Source organism: Lissotriton vulgaris, chromosome 1_2, assembly GCF_964263255.1.
Source record: "Lissotriton vulgaris chromosome 1_2, aLisVul1.2, whole genome shotgun sequence".
Taxonomy (NCBI): Eukaryota; Metazoa; Chordata; class Amphibia; order Caudata; family Salamandridae; genus Lissotriton; species Lissotriton vulgaris.
Genome location: NC_141686.1, coordinates 239738956 through 239764954, shown reverse-complemented (window position 1 = coordinate 239764954; position 25999 = coordinate 239738956). Strand labels below are relative to the sequence as shown.

Sequence of the window (25999 nt, the reverse complement as noted above, 5' to 3'; positions counted from 1 at the left end):
TCCCTTGCCCATTTTCGCCACGAGCTCTGCGACGGATTCCGACTCTGATCATGATGTGGGTGATTCTTTCAGAGTGGCACGCAGTCCGTCGGATTTGGTTATTTAGTGCCAAGATTACGGTGATGATGATAATGAGGACGACAACCAGTATTCTCAAGCAGAAGAACGCTCTATACAAGTTCCTACTGCGACATTGCCATTGTCGCTCATCTCAAATCTCCAACATATGTTGGATGACTACAACTGGCGTTTCCCGGCTTCTCCGCAGGATACGCCTATGCCTCATGTGCCTGCGACTGCAGCGGCTCCTGTCCCTGTTCCGCCACCTTTGCCACCAACGCCTTCACTACAGGTCCAGATGTCAGTGAAGATCCACACTACTGTGTACCCCGTTGATGATGATGATGAAGACGTCACTCCCGAACAGGAAGATGGTGAAGTCCATGATGATGACGATGCAGCCACCCACATGGCTGAGTGGGACGACTACCAAATCCAGACGCCTTCCCCTCCCCCGGTAGAGTCCGGGCATTCGCCTCCGGTGGACATTGCGAGTTTCCATCAGCTGATGGATAAAACGGCCCAACGTTTCAAATTGCCGAGAGTCCAGAGGAAAGAGGATTGTTTCCTCTATGATTTTAAAAATCAACCATTCAAACAAGTCCACACTACCCATCATAGACTTTATATGGGCTGAAGGGGTGAAGCTCATGCAAACCCCAAATTCATTGCCGGCTCAACTGCCTCGCCTTGAGAAAAAATATAAGGCGCCCGTAGGATCTCCAGCGTGCCTTGTCGCTCATCCAAAGCCCGACTCAGTGGTCACTCAAGCAGCACAACGTCGTTCCCGTAATCCGGCATTGCCAATTTCAGCTCCTCCAGATAGGGAGGGTCGGCGCCTGGAGGCTATTGGACGGAAGGTCTCCACGATGGCATCCACTACGGTGAGGGCGGCTAATACTATAGCCATCTTAGGCCGCTACGACCCCCAGATGTGGTCGGACTTGTCTTCCCGGGTGAACCTCATCCCTGACGCTTCCAAGGCTGAAGCTTTGCAAATCCTGCAAGACAGAGAGGACGTCAGAGGAAATCATTGATTGTGCAGTTGACATTGCGTGTACTGACTATCGTCAGCTTGCTAGTGCAGCAGTCTTACGACGGCAGGGCTGGTTACGGTCAACCTCTTTCCGCCAAGAAGTTCAATCTAAGATCCTGGATATGCCATACGATGGTGAGTCGCTTTTTGGAGCGCTCATAGACTAGGCTTTGCAGGCCATTAAAAAGGACACTGACACTGCTCGCTCATTGGGGACTTTACAGTTTTGGAAGCTGCCATTTCGGAGTGCTCGCGGACGCGGCACCTAAACTTTTCGTGGAGGAAACTCTAAATACCGCTCCTACCATCAAGGTAACAAACGTTACTCTTCCAACCAGCAGCAGTCCTCCCAACAGCAGTCGTCAAAATCCTACAGGGGTAAATCCTCGTATAGAGGATCCACTCCCAAACATCAATGACGTTTGTATACTCCCTGCCCCCCCCCCCCCCATACACCCCCCCTCCCCCAGCGTTGGAGGTCGAATCTGTTATTTTCTCAGTCGTCCATCACCTCGGACCGCTGGGTTCTGGACATTGTCAAAAATGGCCATGCCCTAGAGTTCATCAAGATTCCTCCTTCCACTCTGGCCCGCCTCCTCCCCACCTCAAGGAGCTTTTCAATCAAGTTAGTCTTCTAATTCAGAAAGGTGCAGTCGAAGTGGTTCCCAAGTCTCAGAGAGGAATGGGTTTCTATTCTCGTTTTTTCCTAATACTCAAGAAAATGGGAGATTGGCGACCAATTCTGGATTTGCGAGCGCTCAACAGGTACCTCCAGAGCCAATCCTTCCGCATGCTTACACTGGTAGAGATCCTGCGTCTTCTCTCCATGGGCTTCTTCATGACCACCATAGACCTACAGGATGCCTACTTCCATGTTCCAATTCTTAAAAGCATCGGAAGTACTTGCGCTTCCAGGTAGGACGGAGACACTTCCAGTTCAAGGCCTCTGATCCGCCCCTCGTGTCTTCACGAAAGTATTTGCTCCAGTAGTGGCTTACCTGCGTCTCAAAGGTGTCCAAATCTTTCCATATCTGAACTGCCTCCTCAAGTCCGTCTCGCAAACAGCTGTTTCAACACACCTGTCTTTGTCGGGACGTGTTTCGAACTCTCGGCCTAACCATCAAGGTCGTAAAGTCTCATGTCAAACCTGCTTAAAGCAGGAATTTTCTGGGAGCAACATTGGACACAGTGCTTTCAAAGGCAATCGTGCCCCAAGAGCGTCAACAAAAGATCCTTTGCTTGGTGTCTGATTCGGGCAAGACTGTCAGTTTCTGTCCGGATCTTGAAGTCTTTTCTGGGTATGGCATAGTCTTGTATTGCATTAATCCCAAATTGCAGACTTCGGACTCGCCCCATTCAGGAGGAATTGGACGTACAGTGGCGTCAGGTCTCCGGTTCTTTCAACGACCTCGTGAGTGTCACCGCTCGCATGAGATCAGCTCTCCAATGGTGGGCGCAACCATCCAACCTTGCGACAGGAACTTCTTTCCTCTCCACCACTCCAGAATCCACGCTCACAACAGACGCCTCATTAGAAGGCTGGGGCTCTCACCTTCAAGGCCTTTCCATCAAAAGCAAATGGTCTCCGCTTCATCGTTCCTGGCACATCAACAGACTGGAGCTGATGGCAATTTTTCTGACGCTCAAGTCGTTCCTTCCTGTGATTCAAGGGGAATATGTGCACATTCAGACGGACAATACCATCAGTATGCACTACATAAACAAGCAAGCCGGAACCAGTCTCGGCTGGTTCAGTCGATCTGGGATTGGGCAATCAGTCATCAAGTTTCCCTGACGGCTGTGCATCTGCCGGGCGTCTCCAACATCCTAGCGGATTCCCTCCGCAGGTCCACGTCATTGACCCACGAGTGGGAGTTAAATCAACAGACTCTCGACCTAGTTTTTCAACGATGGGGTCGTCAGTCTCTGGATCTCTTTGCAACGCCAGAGAACCGGAAATGCCTATCTTACGCAAGTTGGCATCCCCACCATAGGTCGTGCAGGAATGCCCTTTTGATTAATTGGTGCGATCTATTCGGCCACGCTTTTTCTCCGAACCAGTTGGTGCCTCGTGTGCTGTGGAAGATGCGGAGGCAGCCCTGCCACATTCTCCTGATCGCTCCCAGATTGCCCCGTCAGGCATGGTTCTCGAGTTGCTCCTTCTGTCCCAGTGCGAGCCCATCCTCCTGCATCCTCGACCGGACCTCCTGACGATGGACAGGGGTCAAATTTGCCATCCGAACCCCCCTCCTCTCTACAATTGTCGGCCTGGAACCTGAGCACCTTAAATTTGCTCATTTAAATATCTCGCCGGAATGCCGAGACACTCTCGCTCAGGCTAGAGATCCGTATGCCATTAAGACTTACAAGCTCAAATGGAAGAGGTTCTGCCATTGGTGTGTGGCTACGAATATCCATACCACTCAGGAGCAGATTCTTCCGTTCTTTCTGGACCTGGCTCAATCCGGGCTTTCCCATGCTACTTTGAGAGTTTTCTTGGCGGCAATCTCTCGTTTCCGGCAGGATGGCTCCTCTTCTCTCTGCTCTTCCAGAGTTATTAGTCAGTTATTCAAAGGACTGTTCCGGAAGTTCCCACCTCTTCGGCGTCCTCCTTCCACTTGGCATCTCAATGTCGTCTTACCTCAACTAATGAAGCGCCATTCAAGCCTATCCATAGGGCGGACTTAAGGTTTCTGACCTGGAAGGTAGCCCTTCTCCTTGCTCTGACATCTTGTCGCATGAGTGATCTTCACGCTTTCACTGTTAAACCTCCTTTTCTTCAATTCAAACCTGACTGTGTGGTGCTACACACCAACCCAACTTTTCTGCCAAAGGTGCCTACGGATTTCCATCTAAACTAGCCTGTTTTCTTAAAGACTTTCTTTGCCGATCTTTATCTCCGGCAGAGCAACGATTGCACTCTTTGGACATCAAACGATGCCTTAAATTTTACATCAGCAGGACAGCCCCTTTTCGCAGGTCTGATCAACTGTTCATTGCCTACGTCGCATGCGTAAAGGGCGCCCTGTTACCAAGCCAACTATTGCACGTTGGATTTCTTCAGCCATTGTCTTCTGCCATCAGGATGCCGGCAAACCTCTACGATCTACAGTGAGGGCGCATTCCACCAGGGCGATGTCATCCTTTACTGCCCTGTTTGCTGGTGTGCCGCTTCATCAGATCTGCCGAGTAGCCACGTGTCCAGCAGGCACACATTCACAAAGCACTACTGCTTGGATACCATCAACGTAGCGGATACAGCAGTGGGATAGGCTGTCCTTCGTCATCTTTTTAACTAAGGTGAGCCTCTGTCTTCCCTCCTCCGCTATGGTTTTTATGATTGCTATCAGTACTTGCATGACTGTATTATTACTGTCTTTGGTTTTCCCCAATGTGTTGCATAGCAATCGGACCTTCGGATGTTACTGCTCTCTATTCTATTCAGTACAAAAGGGGGTGGTGATGGACGGAGCATCTGATTCAATCAAACACTCACACCCAGTCGAAAGATCTGGGTTTAATCCATCACCATTGACCATGACCCTGTGCCTCATGGCAACAGCCCAGCCCGAACTGCCAAGCTATGTCTTCCCTGGACCGGATACAAGCCTCCGAGGACCGGTTTCTGGCATTCCAGCCGTCTTCAGCCCGGCTTGCTTGAATCCAGTGGCAAAGTGAGCAAGGGACTCAGGTCTGAGCATACCCTGCCACACTTATGGCGGCCAAAAGCGGTACAAAAGGGGGTGGTGATGGACGGAACATCTGAATCAATCAGAAACCGGTCCTCAGAAGCTTGTTTCTGGTCCAGGGAAGACATGGCTTGGCAGTTCGGGCTGGACTGTTCCCATGAGTTACAGGGTCAGACTGATTAGCATATAGCCATGTCTGAACTGGGGTGGCAGAGTGGGCTAAAGAACGGTGATGGATTAAACCCAGATCTTTTGACTGGGTGTGAGTGTTTGATTGATTCAGATGCTCTGTCCATCACCCCGCCCTTTTGTACCGCTCTATTCAAGCATGTGAATCTATGAAAGACACCCTAATACTGGAGAAGAACAATGGTTACTTACCTGTAAACAGGTGGTTCTCCAGTATTGGTGTCTTTCATAGATTCACTTGCTTCCCACCCTCCTCCCCTCAGAGGTTTGTTTCTCCTCATCGGCTCTTTTGTCACTCTTGTGCTACGAAAATCTGAGGGTCTGAGCTCTGAGGATAAGGTTCTGGAAGGGTGCTGGCGCCTGATTGGTGTAGTTTGGACTAACATAATGACAGGAACATGTTACAAGTGTTTTTTCTCTATATCATGTATTCCTATGTAGGAATTGGTTTTTGAGCCTTTATGTATTTACTACTACTATTTCATGTGTTATGTATTACATACATACGTTAATGGTATGTTCTTGCTATTTTATTTACCGGGGGACTCACACTTCGGGGAATATTCAATCGGACCTTCGGATGTTACTGCTCTCTAGTCTATTCAGTACAAAAGGGGGTGGTGATGGACAGAGCATGCGTAAAGGGCGCAGCATGTGAATCTATGAAAGACACCAATACTGGAGAACCACCTGTTTACAGGTAAGTAACAATATTTCTTATCCTTCTGCTCCTCCAAAAGAAAGGTCTTGCATATACCTCCATAGCATGTGAATAAACAGCACCACACTCTATGAACAGATGAGTACAGGGTGCCATTTTCAGTTCGTAGCATGTGTGGGCTGCAGATACACATGCTCTAAATCAATTGTCGAACAGTTTGGCCAACCGGCTGATGGCTAGCAATCCAAAACAGGTGTATTTTGTAAAGGTCTGCGGTGTTGATCAGGCAACTGCCTTGATTTCTGGCAAGGTACCTAGGAACACCATGTTGATTACCAGGTATCCGCTATAATTTCTGTTACTTTAAGAATGGATTGGCCTAAAGTTCAGTGCTACTCAACGTTATATTCAACTGCAGTGAAATATGTATTCAATCCAGAAGCTACATTTCTACATTTTCCATCCTAATTTATAAACCTAGAGCACATTTTATTTCAGAAAACCCTCCGAGTGCCAAGCAACCCACTAAGATGCTGGTCATCAAAAAGATCTCGAAAGACGATCCAGTGGCCTTCTCAGCTGCATTTGCATCACCCATACCTCACCTTTCGAACGGTGGCAGCAAGTGTTCCACAGCAGTGCCGATAGTGTACAAGAACCTTGTTCCTAAGCCAGCTGCACCTCCTTCCAAGGTAAGTGTTTTGTATTGAGCATAGTCAAGATCAGAGTATTGGATTGAGCGGTTTGTCATGATGGGCTCACCATGCGACTTGCGATGATGTGGGTTAAAGATGCCCTACGTAGTAGCCATAAGAGCTTGTCAATAACCATAAATCCTTGTTGAAACCCAACATCACTTTCCTCAGGTTTTTGCACCACAGTACAATTTTCCGATCATAAACTACTATTGAATGAAACTGTCAGCGTGAGTCTAACTTTACATTAATACTGAGCTTGATTATTGTAGCCCTTTCTCTCTCCCGACTAGCAAGAATAGATTTGTACCAGGTTGCTTCCCCTGTAGAATACGGACCATCTGCTTAAGGTATCTGGAGGGATACGTCCTCAGTGTGCCTTGTTTTTTTTCATTTGCCTTTGCTGACCGGATCAGCACTGAAAGCATTGCATCAAACTGCTCCTCTCAGTATAAGCTTACACTGACCTCCTAAGGCCATGTATGACGTAAGCCATATTGTTATAAATGCATGTATCAGTAGTTTGATGTAAATAAAGTATTCATCATCCCCTCACTTTCCTGTAACAGACCACTCATTTACAGAATCATACCCAATATCCTACAACAGCAGCCAGTTAGTGTCCATAATTTACGTTGCTTAATGTTTTACTGGGTTACCTTGGTCATCACTCAAAATTCAAATTCCTTAGAAATATCCTAAAATAAGTTAAGGCTCCTCATTTTTCATCGACTATATTTGGCAGAAATAGTGACTGCACATTCTTTTTACAGTGGTCAGTATTGGATTTTGTTTTCCTTCCCACAAATGTGTATTGTTTGACATTGTTGCAATGTATTACTGTGCTTCACTAACCGTCCCATAGGTATTTACTTGTATTGTTAATGAATTTGTTTCACGGCCTAGATTGGGGCCCTCCCTGCTACATGCATTCCTTTCCTGGTATTTCCCCTTTCCCCTTACTCCTTATTCCTGTGTGTGACATCCTTCCAACTCTCCAGAGATCTTCGTTTTCCATTTGTCTTCAGTGGTCACTGCCTCCCACTTCCTCATTGTGTAATCCATCTCCATTCATCTCTTCATGTTCTCCTTGGCGCCCTTCCTGGTTACCCATTACCATTCTGTGGCCACTTTATGTTCTTTGCTCCCGAGTTCTCCCGTAGTTCTTTTTCACCTTGCACTCCTGTGTATGTCAATTTACCAAAGTGTCGGAGGTAGCAGAGGAGATGTAACATTTTGTGGCCTCCATGACCTCACAGGAAGTGGCATCATATGAACCTTGAACCTGGCTCCCCGGAGGAGATGCCACAAGTTCTGGATTCTGTGGACCTCCCAATTGAAGTCACTGAAGCCCAGTGTAGATCCCGAAGAGAAAATGTATTGCAAAATCATAGGGTTATGCACAAAATGAATTGATAACAAAAAAGTGGTCACGGTCACCAATAGTAGGGATCATATGTTGTATTTAAACTACAGTTACTTGATGTACTCATCTTAAGTTTCGATACATGATCACTTGTACGGAACTATCACACTTGGGGAGCTTCTGTTCAAGCTCATAGTTTTTCTTGTAATCACAATAATGGAAGCTGGCAACAAGTTTAAAACTGTGTACTTTTGTTTTCTATTTTTGCTTTAACCCCTTCCACGCTGATGACGAGCTGGGCTCGTCATGGCGTAGCCTCCTCGCACGCTGATGACGAGCCCAGCTCGTCATGTAAAGTGTGATTTAAAAAAACTCAGCACAGGAGCGGGATTGCGCTAGCACGCATGCGGTTAAAGAGTGCACATTGCAATTCTGAATTTCGTCTCAAAATGAGAGTAATTTCCCTATGGAGTTTCAAAAAGTAAATTGCAGGTAAACTGTCTTGTCTATGAGGACTGTTTTTGGCATTGCGTTTGCCACTTCTTAGTTCTGGGGTTGCTACACGTTACAGCCACAACCCGTAATCATTCCTAAATGACATCCCTCTCATGCACCTCCCACTCCCCACCCATCATATCAATGAGGCATAGGGCTGGGTTGGTGGACTGGCTTCCCTGAATGTTTCCCCCTCCTCTGCAGCCTCCTTCCTAAGACCTCAGCTCTCCTACCTCGAGTGACTTCTCTTGTTTTTCCCTGGTTTATTCTGCCTCCTATTATGACCTCTGTCTCATCACTGCCCCTTGTGAGTGCTGTCTCATTACCCTAACCCGGAAAAAATACTACATCTCCACCCTTAGCGATTACAAGCAAGCCATCTTGGCAGCCAAGTCAGATTATTTCTCAAAGCGCATTCTTGCCGCAGAAAGTCAGCCGCGTGAGATCTTTGCTACCGTCCACGAGTTGGCATCCTCGGAAAGAACTCAGCCCAAGACCCCTCCCCCCTCTCAGGCTTTATGCGACTCACTCAATGAATTTTTCATTGATAAAATAGCTTGCATTAAAGCTAACATTCCCCCCCTTCACCCACTTTTTCCCACCCCCAGCCTCCCGTCAACAATGCGTCCCTTACCTCCTTCCCTGCACTTACCAGTGAATCTTTGCCCCCTTTACTTAGTCGCGTCAAGTCGGGCTCTCCAGCTGACATCTGCCCGGCCCGCATCCTTAGTCAGATCTTTCTCGAATGCCCACCCCCTGCTCTCACTCTTCTCAATGATTGTTTTACGAACAGCTCCGTCCTTGCTATTTTTAAGACTGACATAATCCTCCCCATCCTAAAAAAACCGGGGGCTGATCTCTCCTCCCCAGCAAACTATCGCCCGATTTCCCTTCTTCCCTACCTGGATAAGGTAGCTGAGTCCAATGCCACTCAGGCGCGCTCAGCACCTTCATTGAGGATAGCAACTACCTTGCACCCTGCCAGGAGGGCTTTCGCCCTCCCCACTCCACCGAGAAGGTGGTCATTTCGGTCATGGACCAACTTAGGGAGGGGCTTGATACTAATACCCTCCAGGCCCTTGTTCTCCTAGATTTGTCCGCCACTTTCAACACGGTGGACCATTCCATCCTTCTGTCCCGTGTCGAGGCGGCGGGCATAGGAGGGCAAGCACTGACCTGGTTAGGCTCCTTCCTAGTAGACCGCACCTAGGCCGTCCATCTGGCCGAATTTACTGCCCCGCCCCGCAGAGTACAATGTGGTGTTCCCCAAGGCTCCTCTCTTTCCCCTCTTTTATTCAATCTTTACATTTTCCCTCTTATTTTCACACTACAGCAAATGGAGGTCACAGTCTACAACTATGCTGATGACCTCCAACTCCTTTTTAATTTCGCCTCTCCCTCATCTGGCCTCACTGCCTTCCAGTCAGTCATTCCTTTTATCCGGGATTGAATGAATGCGAACCACCTGAAACTCAACCCGGATAAAACTGAGCTGATTTTGACTGGAGGCAGTGGCAACCCATGGCCCCCCTCATTCTGCCACCCCCCCACCCCCCTTGGCCCACCCCCCACTCCCTCCTACTCCGTCAAGACTCTCGGCATCACACTTAATCATCAATTGACTCTGCACTCCCATATTAGTTCTGTAGTATCTTCTTGTTTCTTTACCCTTCGCACCATTAGGAAAGTCTCTCGGTTTTTCTCCCTTTCTGCACTTAAACTAATTGTTATGGCCATGGTCTTATCCAAAATCGACTACGGGAACATTATTTATAATGGTGCCCCCGCCTATGCACTTCAACGCCTCCAGCTAGTGCAGAACCAGGCAGCCCGGCTGGTACATGGCCTTTCCAAATTTCATCACTCGCCGCCCCTTCTCATTTCCCTCCATTGGCTCCCCATCAAACAAAGGGTCCTATTAAAACTTGGCTGCCTCACTTTTCAAGCCCGGATGGGTACGGCTCCTGCATTCATCAATTCCGCCATCACTAACTATTTCCCTTCCAGAGACCTTCGCTCATCTACCAAATCCCTTCTAGTCATCCCCCGCTTCAAGAAATCTAGATCGGGAGGCCAGAAAATCACGGTCCTTGCGCCCACTTTCTGGAACACCCTCCCGCTCCACATCAGACTCTCTCCCTCCTACATGGAGTTTCGTAGAGTCCTCAAGACCCTCTTGTTCCAGCAGGCGTTCGGCCTATAACCCTCCCCTTTTCTTCATGCCCAGGTTATTTCCTCTAGCGCCATGAAACTGCATTGTGAAAGTGCGCTCTACAAGTTTTTAAAAATTCAAATTCAAATACCCCGAAACCAAATTGTGCATGCTTCACTTGTCTGTCATTCCTGACAGCTGTGGTACTTCTTCTACGCCTCCCTCCTGTCACTCCACTTCCCCGCCTTCATACGGTCACTCCACTTCCCCGCCTTCATACTGTCACTCCACTTCCTGCCTTCATACGGTCACTCCACTTCCCCTGACCCTTCTTAGAGTTGTCTTGCCCACCAGGTTACGATTGTGGTTCTAACAGCCTTGCCTGCCCATATCTGATACTTCTACCTGCAGATTTGTTTAGAATATTCCCCAAGTGTCAGACTGGACCTGGTAAATCTTGAGCAGTACCTTGGCTCACTGGTAGGGGGGGCTAATCAGCCCTAAGTTAGCACCACACATGCCAGAAGTGGTGTGCGTAATGTACACATAGGCGCCACCACAGTGCAGGGACATCAAATCTTTTCTTTCTGCACAATCAGTGCAGATCCAGAAGAGCTACCTCAGGCCTTTTTTTAACTAAATTTTTTTTGTCTTTTTGTCAATTCTTTTTGAGCTAAGCTCCCAGTGTGCGTTAGGGATGTCCCCTAAAACAAGCATTTGCAATGCAATAGGTCTCGCATTTGCAAGAGTTTGAGCTATTGGCATTGTAAATGAAAATGCCATTAATTTGTGTATTTTTAAAGCCTGCAAGCTGTGTGTAAACACGCACTTTGTTCTTATAGTCCTTGCTTACAGGAAGCAAGACTGTCAGTAAAAGAGGTGCAGTTACTGCCAGCCTTGCTTCTCGTAAGCAACAACTATAAGTACAAAGTGTGTGTTTTCGCATAGCTTACAGGTTTTTAAAACACAAATAAAAGGCATTGTGATTTACAGTGCCAATCGCTCAAACTCTTGACAATGCGAGACTTATAGCATTGCAATTGCTTGTTTCTCTTTGCATTCTGTGACTGGTGTTACCAACAAAACAAACAAGTTTAAGGTATTAACATTCTAAATGACAATGCCTTTTTATGTTTTGGTTTTTAAAACCTAAATAAAAAGGCTGTCATTTACAATGCCAATAGCTTAAACTCCCGTAAAAGCGAGACCTATAGCATTGCACATGCTTGTTTTTTTTTTTTTTTTTTTTTTTTTTTGGTGTAAGACATTTATTTTGCAATAAAGAGACAGAAGTCGAACACTGCGTCACGCCAACAACCCGGAGGCAGGCCGCTATGCACATGCTTGTTTTTAACGTCCCAGTAAAGCTTTATATCTGCATCCAAACTAGTTTACTTTGAGCAGCTATGCATGGTGTAATCCCGAGTTTTATATCGAACACTATCTTTTTCGCATTCTGACATTCTTCTTTCTTAATAGGTAGCAAATAACTGTCGTTCACAAAAGCAAATTGACAGTATTCAGTACCACAGCAAGGATGCCCCTGACTCTGGTACAAGCAGCGCAGCGTTAGCGCGCAGGGTGGCGCCTAAGTCTGCGCCTAAGACCAGCCAAAGACCTGCCCGTCTGCGCCCGTCCGCGACAGGACGGGACCAGGGGCTTTGGCGGAACTCTGGCACATCATGCACAACCTACAGTCCTCCAGAATAACCTACTCTTCAACAACGCTTCGGAGCTTACAAGTGAGTCCTACACATGCCTGTATTGTGGACACAAACTACTCGCTTGAGGGTCCTTTCGCTTGCACTCAATGCAGAGCGGTATTTACCACCCAATGTCAGGAAGTCAATGTTGAGGAAAACTCTTCTGCATGTCCTTACCTCCCTAGAGTGAAGGATAAAACTGTATATACCAACAGTCTCACTGGAGGGAAAAATATTCTCTGCAACCTAAGATCCCTACCTAGACATACTTCTGAGGTGTGGGATCTCATTTCCACTATTCAGCCAGACTTCTGCTTTTGCACTGAGACATGGCTCAAGCCCCACTCAACCCCTGCTATTGCTCTGGCCATTCCTATGGGATATAAAATTCTACGATTAGATCGCCCCATTAAAATTGGTGGGGGGATTGCGATAATTCACAAACAAGAAATCAATTGCACTATAGTGGCAGAACTATGTACGCAGGATATTGAAATACTTATTTTTAAATCTGCCTTATCCCCTAAACATACAAGAATGGGTGCTCTAGTATATCGTCCTCCTGGACCCACTAATAACTTCTCGAATATTTTACTTGAGACTCTCGCACCTTATGTCTGTAATGACAGAGATTTCCTTTTAATTGGAGATTTTAACATACACAGTGAGCTGAAAGATTGCACAGAAGCACAATCTATTCTTAATGATCTTCTTCTATTGGGACTGAAACAATGCAATGAGGGCCCAACTCACTTAGCCGGGCATACCTTAGACCTTATTTTAGCTAATTTTTCTTCTGTTATTTGTTCCCCTCCCACCCAAGTCAGTTGGACCGACCACTTTATTATTGAGTTCCATACCCCTTACCCAAAACCTGTCTCTCATGGGTCAATGTCTCTTCCTAGTGTACGAAGACAATGGCACAAAGTAAACAAAACTGCCTTTTCGAATAAATACATTGAACCATCCCTCACCTCAATGGATCAGATAGAAAATGCCCTTAATAAATTCGAAAAAGCCTTAACATCTGCCATAGATGCCATAGATGCTGTAGCCCCCATGAAAAAGTTTAATCCACGGCCAGCAAAAAAACAGGAAGTGTGGTTCTCTGACAATCTTAGGAAACTAAAACTAACAGCTAGGAAGTTAGAGAAAAAGTGGAGAAGCTCTCACTTAGATATCGATAGGAGCATCTATTGGGAATCTTTAAGCACATACCACAAAGCTATTCGCACTGCAAGGAAAACCCATATAACATCTCTTATTTCTGAAGCAGATAATTCCCCCAGGGTTTTGTACCAAATATTACAGTCCTTTGTCAAACCTACAGCTAGCGAAAGTCCTGACATTTCATCTCAAAAACTTTGTGATGAGACATCCCAATTCTTCTCTAACAAGATAGATCTGATCTGCACTCTAACAAAATCATGACTTGTGAGGCAGACTTTGCTTCATATGACATAGAGAGTAACCATAATGACCATTCTTTGGATATTTTTCCCCCTATAACTTCCAAGGAGCTGTCAGCACTCACCATTCAAATTAAAAGTGGTAGTCCTAATGATACTATCCCTGCCAGACTTATGCCCTCTTTGCTGGAGGTATTAGGCCCCACTATGGAAAAACTCATTAATCTTTCTCTTGAATCAGGCACTGTCCCAAGACAATGGAAACAGGCGTTAGTCAGGCCTTTTAGAAAAAATGCCGCTATTCCATGGACGGAACTAACAAACCGTAGGCCCATCTCTCTGCTTCCGTTTTTGAGCAAGCTGACTGAAAAACATGTAAATCAACATCTTTCACAGTATGTGGAAAACAATGGAGGCCTTGATTATTCCCAATCCGGGTTTAGGCCGAAACACAGCACGGAATCTGCCCTCTTGTCTGTCACCGATGACTTACATATGCTTCAAGACAAAGGCTACTCCGTGATTCTAGTGTTACTAGATCTGTCGGCAGCGTTCGACACCGTGTCACACAACATCCTTATTGACCGGTTGTCGAACGTAGGAGTTAAGAACAGAGCCCTTGATTGGATAAGGAGTTTTCTAACTGAGCGCACCCAGACTGTCACCATGGGTGCTCACCGCTCAGCAGAGGTGGATATTTCAAAAGGGGTGCCACAGGGCTCCTGTTTGAGCCCAACACTCTTCAACATCTATGTGGCTCCCCTGGCAAGAGTGATGCGAAGATTTGGTTTCATCCCCGTATCCTACGCGGACGACACGCAGCTCCTCTTCCCTTTTGAAACTCTCACTACTGAAATAAAAAACTCCTTTTCTGCTGGTATGAAGGCCGTTGCACAGTGGATGTCCACTAACTATCTGCAGTGCAACGTTAGCAAAACGGAACTCATGCTATTTGGCGAAGCTAAGCTTCTATGGGCTCCAGACTGGTGGCCTTCTGATCTTGGTGCGGTCCCAGAACCTAAACGGGTCATGAAAAACCTGGGGATCCGCCTCGATCAGGATTTGTCATTAAAGCAAAACACTAACACTGTTGCAGGTTCATGTTTTCATGTCATCAGCATGCTACGAAAAATTTTCCCTCTGCTGCCTGACACGTTTAGGAAGACCTTAGTGCAAGCCCTGGTTCTAAGTCGTATTGACTACTGCAACGGCCTGCTCCTATCTGCCAACGAGGGAGTGTTGGCCAGACTTCAGGTAGTCCAGAACACAGCGGCGCGCCTGGTTCTGAATGCCCCTCCAAGAACAGCATCCAAACCTCTTTTACAAAAACTCCACTGGCTCTCCATACGACAGCGAGTAAAATTTAAAATCTGCTGTATAATACATAAAAACATAAATGGACAAGGCCCTACCTACCTGCAACAGAAATTCATTCCCTACATCCCGTCCAGGCCACTTAGATCCAGCACAAGCCACCAACTGGTGGTTCCTCGTGTCAAAAAGACCAGACACGGAGGCAAAGCACTGTCCGTAGCGGGACCCAAGCTATGGAATCGACTCCCCTTAAATCTCAGGATCTGCACCTCTCACATACAGTTTAGAAAACTTCTCAAAACTGTCTTATTTAAAAATGAGATCTAATCCTTATTAGTGTTCTTCTCTGTATTTGTTGACTGGCCCAAAAGCGCAGAGATACTCCTGAAGGAGTCGACTCCAGCGCTATATAAGCTTGTAAATAAATAAATAAATAAGCAAGGAAAATTGCCCCTTTGACTGTTACTAGGGTAGCAAAATACAGCATTGTCAGCGTAAATGGACCAACACCTCATGGCTAAGCACTTGCTGCACCAATGATAGCTACTCTCCTGAAAGTAATCCCCATTATCTTCAGCAACTTGAGCAGGAATCTCAGTAATAATGTCTGCAGCCACGTCCTTCCTTCTAGGCATATATGCAACTTCATACATAGAGTATTGTGGATGCAGGGACACCTGGGTTATTTGGAGTTACAATTTTCATTAAAGATTTGTGATCACAATGTATAGCACACATGCCACATTTTCACTTTGACAGAATAGCTTTCTTCAGTCGGAGAAGAGCATATATAGATATATAGATATATAGATATAGAGAGGATTCAGGGCTTTGAACCCTACGACGGGGGTTGCCGGAGCCTGGGGTCGTGCTTCACCTCATTAGCCCCACCTGAGTGGTGGGGTTGGCACAGGCTGGCATCGGCCTCCAACACCCCCCCTTTCCCCCCCCCCCCCTCCCCCCCACCCTTCCTGACGTAGTTTTTCCCGCCAGTCTTCCCGCTAGAGTGCGGGTTAGAACTGGTGTGTGCCAGTTGCTGGATACAGCAAATGGTCTGGAGAAGCTCACAGAGGCGGTATAGCATGCCTTTGAAGCTTCCCCCTGCCCATCCTGGGGGAGGAGACCTAGCACCTCAACCAGGATGTGCATTGTTGCAGGCCCAGGAGAGCGGGAGGCTCTCCACCCAGGGGTCCATCAACATGTCTGCGTGTGTAGCAGCCTCTGCAGTGTTTCGGGGGGGCATCTCTAAGATGCCCTCTGGTACATTTTACATTAAATCCCACACTGGCATCAGTGCGGGTTTAATATGCTGAGAAGTTTGGTACCAAACTGGTCAGTCTTCAGTGTAGCCATTATGGTGCTGTGGAGTTCGTAATGACTACCTCCCGGCACCATATACTCTTAATGGCATCACTGCACTTATTGCCCAGGAATGGCCCTGTGTACTGTAGGGGCACAGGGCTCATGCACCGGTGCCCACATCTCTCGCATAGGGCTCATGCACCTGTGCCCACACCTCTGGCATAGGGAACCCAGCTAGAGGAGTGACTGAAGTATGCTAGGGCAGTGGGTTCTGTGGGCATGGCACACAGGGATGTGTGCCATGACGACTCTTTGTTTAGTTCTGTAGTTACGCACTCAGCCTGCAAAGGCAATGTGTGGTTGCCAGGGTACTTGCCCCTGATCGTGGCCGAATAAGTGCTGCAGCCCTCCAGGGTCTTCTCTGGTCACCATGCCATGGGTACCTAGGGTACCATTTACTAGGAGCTGATAGGTGACCAGAGATGCCAATTGGGTTTTTAATTTCAGCACAGTTTTAGGGGAGGAACACAGGCCCTGGGTACCTGGTTTGCAGGAACCCAGGGCACACTCAATCAAAGCACATCAGCAGTTCAGAAAAAAGTGGGGGCATACCAAGGCAAGGCACTTTCTCACAAATTGTAACCATGCTGACCGTATTATTCTTAATCATATGTATGCTTATGTTGATCAAAATACTGCTCTTGAGATCACATTGTTAAAATAAACATTTTAACCTTACTGTGCCTCTATTTTACTCCTGTTGTGGACTGGTATGAACATATAGCAAAGGAGTGTTCTCACTTCCCACCATTCCTGAGATGGTCCTAAGTCGCATGTTCTAGGTTGTCTAATCATTGGTTTCTTTGCTATCGGACGAAGATCTAATGTGACACTGATTACTAGTCTGGTAGGGGATTTTGCGTACTAAGGTGAGTTTTGGCACAACCTAATTCAATGAGGTCCTAAGTCTCTATGCACAGTTCTGTGTCTGAGCAGAATCCCTGTAACACTATCAAAGCATTTATGGAGGGACTTAAAAGAATAATTCCACCCAGAGTTCCACCTTCTTCGGTCTACAATCTAAATGCCCTTACCAGACTCCTGGATCCCCAATTTGAGCCTCTGCACAAATGTGAATTGCAGTCCCTCACTTGGAAGGTAGCCTTCCTATTCGCCATCACTTGGAGAGTTAGTGAACTCCAGGCATTAACCATATAAGAACCATTTTTGCAAATACTTCATAAAAAGATGTTTCTTAGAAATAACAAATTTCTTACCTTAAGTTGTTTCTGCCTTACACCTTAACCAGTCTGTTGAACTCCCAGTTTATTTCCCTCTTCCAGACTAAGTGGCAGAACAGGCTCTTCACACGCTGGACGTTAAAAGAGCAATACTATACTATATCGAAAGAACAAAATCCTTAGAAAGACTAAACCACTCTTTGTAGATTTATCCCCACCTCTTAAGGGCAATCCTATTTCAAAAGCTGGAATGGCAATGTGGATTGTTAAATGCATCCAAATATGCGATCTTAAAGCCAAACGTACATTAACCATTCCCCCTAGAGCTCATTCCACACGGAAACTAGAGGTTTCTATGGCATACTTGGGAACATCCTTTTAGATGACATCTGCAAAGCAGCAACTTGATCTACACTGCACACTTTTACAAAGCACTATTGTGTAGATGTGCAAGCAAAACAAGCTAGTGCCGGCCAGGCTGTATTAAGAAAACTTTTTCAAACCACTGCAACAGATACAGTTAGCCACCACTAAGGTGATAACTAATGTATAGTCTATGCGCAGGTATATGATCTACAGCTCATATGCCTCGCAGGGAAAATGCTACATAGCAGTATGCATCTGTTGTTTGCATGTAGAGCTGTAGATTCATGTGCCCAATGGCCTCCCCGGATACCTCTGTCTGTTCCAGTACTATCTTACTTAGATACATCACACATGGACATCTCTTTTCTATTTCTTACTAACTCCATCATCGCCCTTTATGGCGAAAAACAAGCTGAAGATGGAGTTGATGCCCATGCGCACCTTCAGCCTAAGGAGGAGTTGAGAAAGTGGCATCTTTCTTGCATGGTATGCCCCCACTTTTTGCTGATGAGCTTTGACTGAGTGTGCCCTGGGCTCCTGCCAATGAGGTGCCCAGGGCTTGTGTTCCTTACCTAAAACTGTATGGAAACCTAAACCCAATTGGCATCTCTGGCCACAGATCAGCCCCTGGTAAATGGTACCCAGGGCACTGACCAGAGAAGTGCTCTAAGGGCTGCAGCACAGATTGTGCCACCCTTAGAGGCCCTGTACCCTGACACCCATACACTGCCTTTGTAGGCTGAGTGTCTTGGTGAGGAACAAACCACAGAGTCGACATTGCACACATCCCTGTGTGCCATGCCCACAACACACTGCCCTGGCATACCTCAGTCACCCCTTTAGCTGGGTGCCCTATGACAGTGGTCCTTCAGCACTCTTAGACTGGCAGTTTCTGCTCTGATTCTATCTCGTCTTGATTATGGGAATTCTTTATATCCTGGGCTGCCATAAAAATCTGTTGAGGCTTCAGGTGGTAATGAACGACACAGCAAGACACATTTTTCAAAAAACCCAGACATACTCCTGTCACGCCTCTACTGCAGAACCTACATTGGCTCCCGATTTTGCAAAGAACCACATTTAAAAGTCTCTACATTGTGCACAAGGCCGTTCACGGTTCAGCCCCTAGTTACATCAAAGGCCGACTGATTAACTACTGCACGAGCAGGGTGCTTCGGTCGGCAGATGGCTGCCCGCGGTACAATCGATCGTCCTTGGGTGGGCGAGCCTTCTCGACCATTGCCCCTCAGGCATGGAACCTTCTCCCCATTGAACTGCGTAAGGAAACTAATCTCCTCCACTTTAGGTAAAGTTTGAAAACTGTACTGTTCCTAGAGGCATGGGGATCAATCTGAACAGCTCACTCCGTTCTTAACCAGGTTGGACGTTGACAGCGCTTGGAGACCTCTGGGTGATAATGCGGTATATAAAACCATTGTAATATAACATAACGTGTGGGTACAAGGGCATGAGCCCTGTACCCCTACAGTACCCAGGTCCTTTCCTGGGAACTGTAAGTGCAGTGCTGCCATTACGAGTACATTATGCTTTGAGGTAATCACGAACTCCACAGCACCATGATGGCTACACTGAAGACTGGGAACTTTCTTATCAAACTTGACAGCACATTAAATCCACACTGATGCTAGTGTTAGATTTAATGTAAAGTGCACTACAGAGTGCAACTTTGAGTTGCCCCTTGCACCTAACCCACAACCAGAGTCCTGACTGAGAGGCTTGCCTAGTCTGTCACCCAGCAGGCATGTTGCTGGACCCCTGGGTAGAGAGCCATCCGCTTCCGTGTGCCTGCAACAATGCACATCCTGCGGCGAGGTGCAAGGCTTCCTCCCCCAGGATGGGCAGGGGAAATCTTCAAAGGCATGCTGCCTTTGTGAGCTTCACCAGTCCCCTTGCTGTACTCAGCAACTGGTCCCCATCGGTTCTGACCCCCAACTCTGGCGGAAAGACAGGTGGGAAAAACAAAGTGAGGAAAGGGAGTGTGCCAGCCTCTGCCAATCCCACCCCTCAGGTGGGGGAGGCAAAGTAAAGCACAACTCCGGGCTCTCGCCATTTTGAGAATGGGTAATCCTACCCAATCAGAGCTAGGCTCCTGCCCCCTCCCACTGGAGAGTGGCAGGATAAGGGGTGTACTCATCCCAGGAAAGGGACCCATTGGTCCCTGTCCTTGCCCTACCTGTAACACCCCTAAATTTAGTATTTAGGGGTACCCTGAACCTTCCTTCCTCAGTTCCTGATTCCAAAACTACAAAGAAGACCTGCCGTGCAGCTGCTAACAAGAGGACACCAACTAACTTGGCCCCAGGACTGTCGACCCTCGAACCTGCTCCTGCTAAATCCTGGCGTCTCCTGTGGTCTGCAACCTCAAACCCTGGAGGACCTGACTGCCTTGCTCATCTAAAGACTGGAACTCTCTCGAACGGTGGTTCTGCTTAAACGGCAACAACCCCTGGTGCCAGCCAGGAACCGCAAATCCAACACACACTGCATCTGCCGATACCGACCTGTGCCCCGGTGAACAAAGACCATGAGGACGTCCCCCCGGCGACTGAGCACGCATCCAGCACCCAAGTACCCTCCTCGATGTTCCTGATGCCCGCAGCCTCGAAACTAGGGATCCCTCCAACTGCGACCAGCTGAGGGTAACATTTCCCGACACCAAAGACACCCTTGCATGCTGCGCCCCACGACCCTCTGCGCCCAACTCCTGGGTGGCTACCTAACCTACAGCTTCCCAACTTACCTCCCTAAGTGGTGGTCGCACCTGAAGAATCTCCGTCCCCGAGCTTGTAGCCTTAGTTCGTTTTGCAGCTTTCCCGTTGAAATACATTGGGCGCCCGACTGCCCAGAAGCCCCCTGCACCTAGCCGCCAGAGTGCCACTAGGAGTGCAGCATCTGTCCTATCCTACTTCCCAACTTGCCCTGAGTAAGTGACTAGGAGCTCAGCTCCCACAGCCGCGTGGCCTGCCTGCTAACAGCCACCAACCAAAGGCTCCCTGCTCGCCATAGGCTAACATTGGGCCTACTTACTCTGCTCCCAGCATCCCCTGTGCCGCTATGGGTGTAACAACTGTACCTACCTGACCCTAGGAGACCCTCGAGTCTTACCCCAGAACCTCAACTCTCCCAGTCTAGTACTTACCCAAATACCGATAACTTGATTTTCTCCGTAGGGTCAAAATTGGCTGGGTTTCACTTGGAAATTCTTTTAAGTGTCGAGTTTTGCAACTTTGAAATATTCCTTAAAAAGCATCCGATCAACAAAAACACTCACCTGTTACCAGGAGAGTTCCCAGTGCTGGATCTGTGTGCCCAGCACTGACCCTCAAAAGTAATTAAAACTGTGATTTTCTGATACCCTGATTTCCTCCCACAGGATAACATTGCTTGGTTTTGAACAAAATTTCTTCTGTGTCGATTTTCAAAACTGACAAATATTCCTAATACCTTAACAAAAACTATTTCTTTCAACTGTTTACAGGAAATGCACCAGGGCTGAATCAGGATCCAGCCCTGAGTAAGAAAAACATTTGTAACGTGATTTTATTGCTTTACTTAAAACTTCCTATTGAGCTCAATGTTATGATTGTGTTTAACTTGTGTTGCATATTGCAACAACTATCTATTGCATTTCAAAGTCTTCTACTATTAGAAAGTATTCAACTGTATCATCTTATTCTGAGAAAGTATTTTTATACCTACTTGTGGTTCTAAAATAAAAAAACAATATATTTTTATATACAAAACAATTTGCCTAGAGTTCAGTTCTTGTGTGTGAGACAATTTGCTGACTTTGTGTGTACAACAAATGCTTTACACTGTCCTGTCTGCTCGACCAAGCTACCACTTTAGAGAGTAAGGTTATATCTAACTTTTACCTCTGCCATACTTCTGGGGACTGTGGACTCTGTGCACACTGAACCGTACTTTGGTGCAGTATATACAGAGCCACTTTCTTACAGGAGTCCCCTATCTCGTGACCACAAAGACTTCTTCCAAGACAAAAACAAAGTGCAAACATCCGAGCCCAGCACCAGATGGCGATCTATGCACAAGTATATGAATCTACAGCTGTACATGCCAAGAACAAATGCATACTGGTAAGTAGCATTTTCCTTTAAATCTGTGCACAGCATATGAATCTAGAAAGATTGACACTGCAAAACGATATGGTTACTTAACTGTAAGGGTAGCTTTGAGGCATGAAGATTTTCTGGATTCATGTGACCTTCCCATGTCTGCTAGAAAATTAGTGCAAACATCTGCATCAGGTAAGAGATAGTAATCAAGCACAAAGGAAGTTACAGACATAAATAACACTGGGGAAAAATAATTTTAGGATGGCAACCACACAGTGCAGCTTTCTGGGCGTATGTTTGATTGGGTGGATGACACCCATTCAATAAAAAGGACAATACCTGACCTAGTCACTGGATCGTGCACATGTAAATCTAGAAAGTCTTCAAGCTGCAAAATTACACTTATAGGTTAGTAACCATTTCATCCCCAATAGTGTTAATGTCCTTTGACAACATACACGTTACAGGAAAAGCAAAGTGCAAGCCCCTTAATGCCCCCGTACTGCTGGTTTAATGGTGTGGTATCACGATGTGATATAGAATACATCTAAAATGTGACTTATTTGTATGAGAAAAGAAAATATTCAGGACTTCTAGAAAATATAGTTTGAAACCACTGTGCCCTGACAATTTTTTTTATGAAAGAATAGATACACTACTTCAGACTATAATTATCTCTACTTCCCACAGAGCTCCTGAGCAGGACAGCCTTGGAGTGGTTGGTCAACTACAAACATCCATAAAAACACAACAAACACAGGCACCAGGATCAAGCAGATGCACAGAATACAACCACACTACTCTTAGTCTCTCAGCCTTATTACAATTCCATGTCCACGTGTAGAAGTGCAGTAATATAATTTGTTCATCCATGCTCACAAAATAAATTTGACATCAATGCATGCAGAAAAATAAATAGACCCGTAAGCATGTTTTCACTTGCGAACTGGCATGGACACAAAAATACACTTGGAGGCAGCCTTACAACATCAGTTTACATACAAGCAACACACAAGCTCAAGTAAAGTCCACACACAGAAACCACACTTTGACAAAAGTAATAGGGGTCCACATGCACTCTAGTCGATGGCTAATGCAAGAGTGACTAAAGGATCATTATTGCATGTAGGAGTAGATATAAGGAGGACTAGATAATTGCTTTAGTGTAAACTTAAATTGACTGCTTATATAGTGTGGTGGTATACATGAATAAGTTTTTAGTTTGATCCAAGTATTTAGTTTGAGCCAATGATGGGAGATGGTTTACAAAAAGGTAGGGAGGTGAAGTGTGGATGGATGGAACATGTATTCACTCATCTATGAACTCATGTACCATTTATCAACTCCTCATTCATTCATACTTGAACATCATTTAGCCAGGTACTCTGAGACTCCTCCAGTCATTGTTATTGTAAATAAAATAGTGCACGTTCTGCCATTGCTATGGCAGTGCAGTGTGTTTGCTAGTCCTGGATGACTCAAGCCATTTACTTTCTCCCTCTTACCCATCTTCACAACCACACAAAAGCCCCACAAATCAGTGAAGAAGCATTTTTTGCTTACAAGGAAGAAAGACCTAATGAGGTTGTTAGCACGTGTGTGTAAATGTATATCCACCCACATAGTTGCTCTTTTGTTTGTCTAACAGGCAGGTCCCTGGAAATCCAATGGAAGGGAATTGAAACAAAGTTCACTTTTCTCCAGCCGTGACTCTGCCTTCACAAGTCCTTTGTCTGTAACCAAACCACCAGTGCAGACACCAGTCTCTGTGCTCTCCTCTCCAAAAGAGGTATGCTCCAAAATGCAGCATTTTGTACCGTAATGGATTTTGGGGATATTTTGTGCAGTTTCTATTAAATATCTGACTTTGATTACCTTTGTGCATGGCTCTCCCTGTTCAAAATGTCTGTCAGCTATTAGCATCATACTTAGTCTTGATGATTTCTGTTTTTTGGATTATTTGACTGGCCTTGTAGTTTATTGAATAATAATTACGGAATCAAATAGGCTGTGTACTAGTTCAGTTCATGCACTGAAATTGACCACAGCAAATAATACTCGTGCAACAAATCAAATGCTTGCTGGTACCTGCAGTCCATATTCATTATTGCTACCACAACACAAGGTTCATCAGTCTCAGATGACTTGGATTGAGTGTGTTGAGCGTTAGCTGTGCATTAAAGACCTACTTGGATGAGAGAGAACATAAGCAAACTGAATGCTGAGACCTAATCTAGTATTTCTGCTCAGTAATGAGAAAGAATTAACTTCTGCTAATTAGACTTGCTTTATAGTGTTTATTGGGGATTATTTTTTGTTCTTAGTGCATCTGAAAAAATTTGATTATGGGGCACCCAAGCCTGCAGTTTTGAGTTGGGATGTGAATATTACCTGTCTGCTTTCAAAAGAGTAGCTCACTCCATTTAAGGACAACCCTGTCCAAAGTGGGGACTAGTTTAACTTGGGGTAAAAAAATTGAGCCCGAAGGACAGGACCAAGTCCAGTTCTTTTACGCACATAAATGTTAACATGTATCAGCCAGTCTTATCTTTTAATTTAGCCCAATTTGCAACCAGGCATAGGAATCTATATATGACATCTATCTTGTGACTAATCATAGAAAACAATTTGTTTTTTTGTGACAGATTAATACCAATAGGGTGAGGGGGTTCTCAGAGGATTGAGCAAGTACCAGAAAGGACTAGAAAGAAATCCACCTGCGGTACTGGGAATAGAGGATGTACAGCTTTAAGCAGGGGACAGTTCATACTAAACACGGGTTAGTCGCCCCATGAGATGTAAGGCAGTGAGTAGGATAGGTGCTAGGGAGAGGCATTTAACCAAAGCACAGGGCACATAGGGAGATGATTGTAGTGGAGAGTAGTTTATGGTTTTTGATTCCTTGATTCCTTGATACCTGTTATTGTTTTGCAGGGTGGGGGTGCTATTCATAGGCCCATGTGAGTAAGAAAAACATGTTTTATTTAACGGGAGGAAAAGGAAAGAAGGAAATCTGTCAGGGAGCTGATGCATAGGCTGCACCTGAAAGAAAATGGAGGGTAAATAGCGTTGGAGCTTAGGCTTTGGGAGGAAGCAGTTGAATAGTGGAGGTTTTGCAGCGTGAATCTTTCTGAATTCACTATGCTGTGCATTATTCCGCGGTCTTGTGGTTGGGTCCGGAATCGTAGTCTTTTCTGGTTTTTTTTGTAGCCCAGGTGAGCGTCCACGTCCCACCCTTTGGTATATTTCCAGTGACTTCGGCATGCTTCCTGCGGAAGCTCCCACTCTTGGGCGCCATCTTCAGATTCTTTTTTCCGTGGTTGGATCTGGATCGTTCCCGAAAGGGCTCCAGACATTTTTGGAGAAAGAAGGAAAAGAAGCAATTTTGCACGAAAAGATTGGGAGAGACTACAGGAGACTACACCATAGAAGACTACGAAGGAAGGAAGGAACTTCAAGAACTTCGACGTCCATCGGGGAATGCTGCTCAGGGGGCTCCCTGAACCCAGGATATGGACAACACTCCCTTCAAATTCTGCCGTAACTGCCACCACAAGTACGCGCAGAAGGACCCGCACTCTGTTTGCTGCAACCTTTGCCTACCGGTCGACCGCGAGAGCGAGGATTGCAACGCCTGCTCCGCCTTCACGCTGAAAACTCTTCGAGTTAGAGCGAGGCAGAGGATGGCCATCGCTAGCATGCAGGGCAAGGGCCAGCCATCATCCCTTCGAGACCTCGGGCTCTCATCAGACGAATAGGACAACGTCGCCGGAGAAGACGACGACTACTACACGGTCGTAGAGACTGATCAGAAGACTCCTTAAAAGGTAGGAGACTAGACACTCGACAGTCTGACCCAGACTCTCGAAAAAACGAGGGCAAGTCCTCGAAAGCGCCGGCGCCGAAAGCTTCGGCGTCCGTGGCTACATACAGGCCCAGCGGACCCTCCGAGTAACTCCCAGACGCCGAAAGCTGGAGAACAGCAAAAGTCGTTGAAAACGTCCCCGAAAGGGGACGTTCGACGCTGAAAGAAAAGGACCCGAAGAGCACTTGGGTGCCGTTAAAAGACCCGAAAGCCAGCTCTGCCCCGAAGCCCGGCTCTGCCCCGAAGCCCGGCTCGGTGCCGAAAGTCGCCTCGACGCCAACCAATCTGCCGAAGAGAGCTGCCGATCCATTCGACGCCAAACGCGCCGCCGAAATGGAAAAGAAAGACGGCTCGAGGCC

At 46.5% G+C, this 25999-nt stretch overlaps 1 protein-coding gene across 2 annotated transcripts in view; it reads left to right on the top strand.

Moving 5' to 3' along the window:
- GPBP1L1 (GC-rich promoter binding protein 1 like 1) overlaps window positions 1-25999 on the top strand; it is a 411897-nt gene that overhangs the window by 181142 nt on the left and 204756 nt on the right. Inside the window, exons 7-8 of one of the 2 annotated variants that reach the window (XM_086953159.1) lie at window positions 6134-6327; window positions 23424-23564. In XM_086953159.1, the coding sequence (XP_086809285.1) occupies window positions 6134-6327; window positions 23424-23564 (335 nt within the window). The remainder of the gene's footprint in view (window positions 1-6133; window positions 6328-23423; window positions 23565-25999) is intronic. The other variant, XM_086953160.1, reaches the window with a different exon arrangement.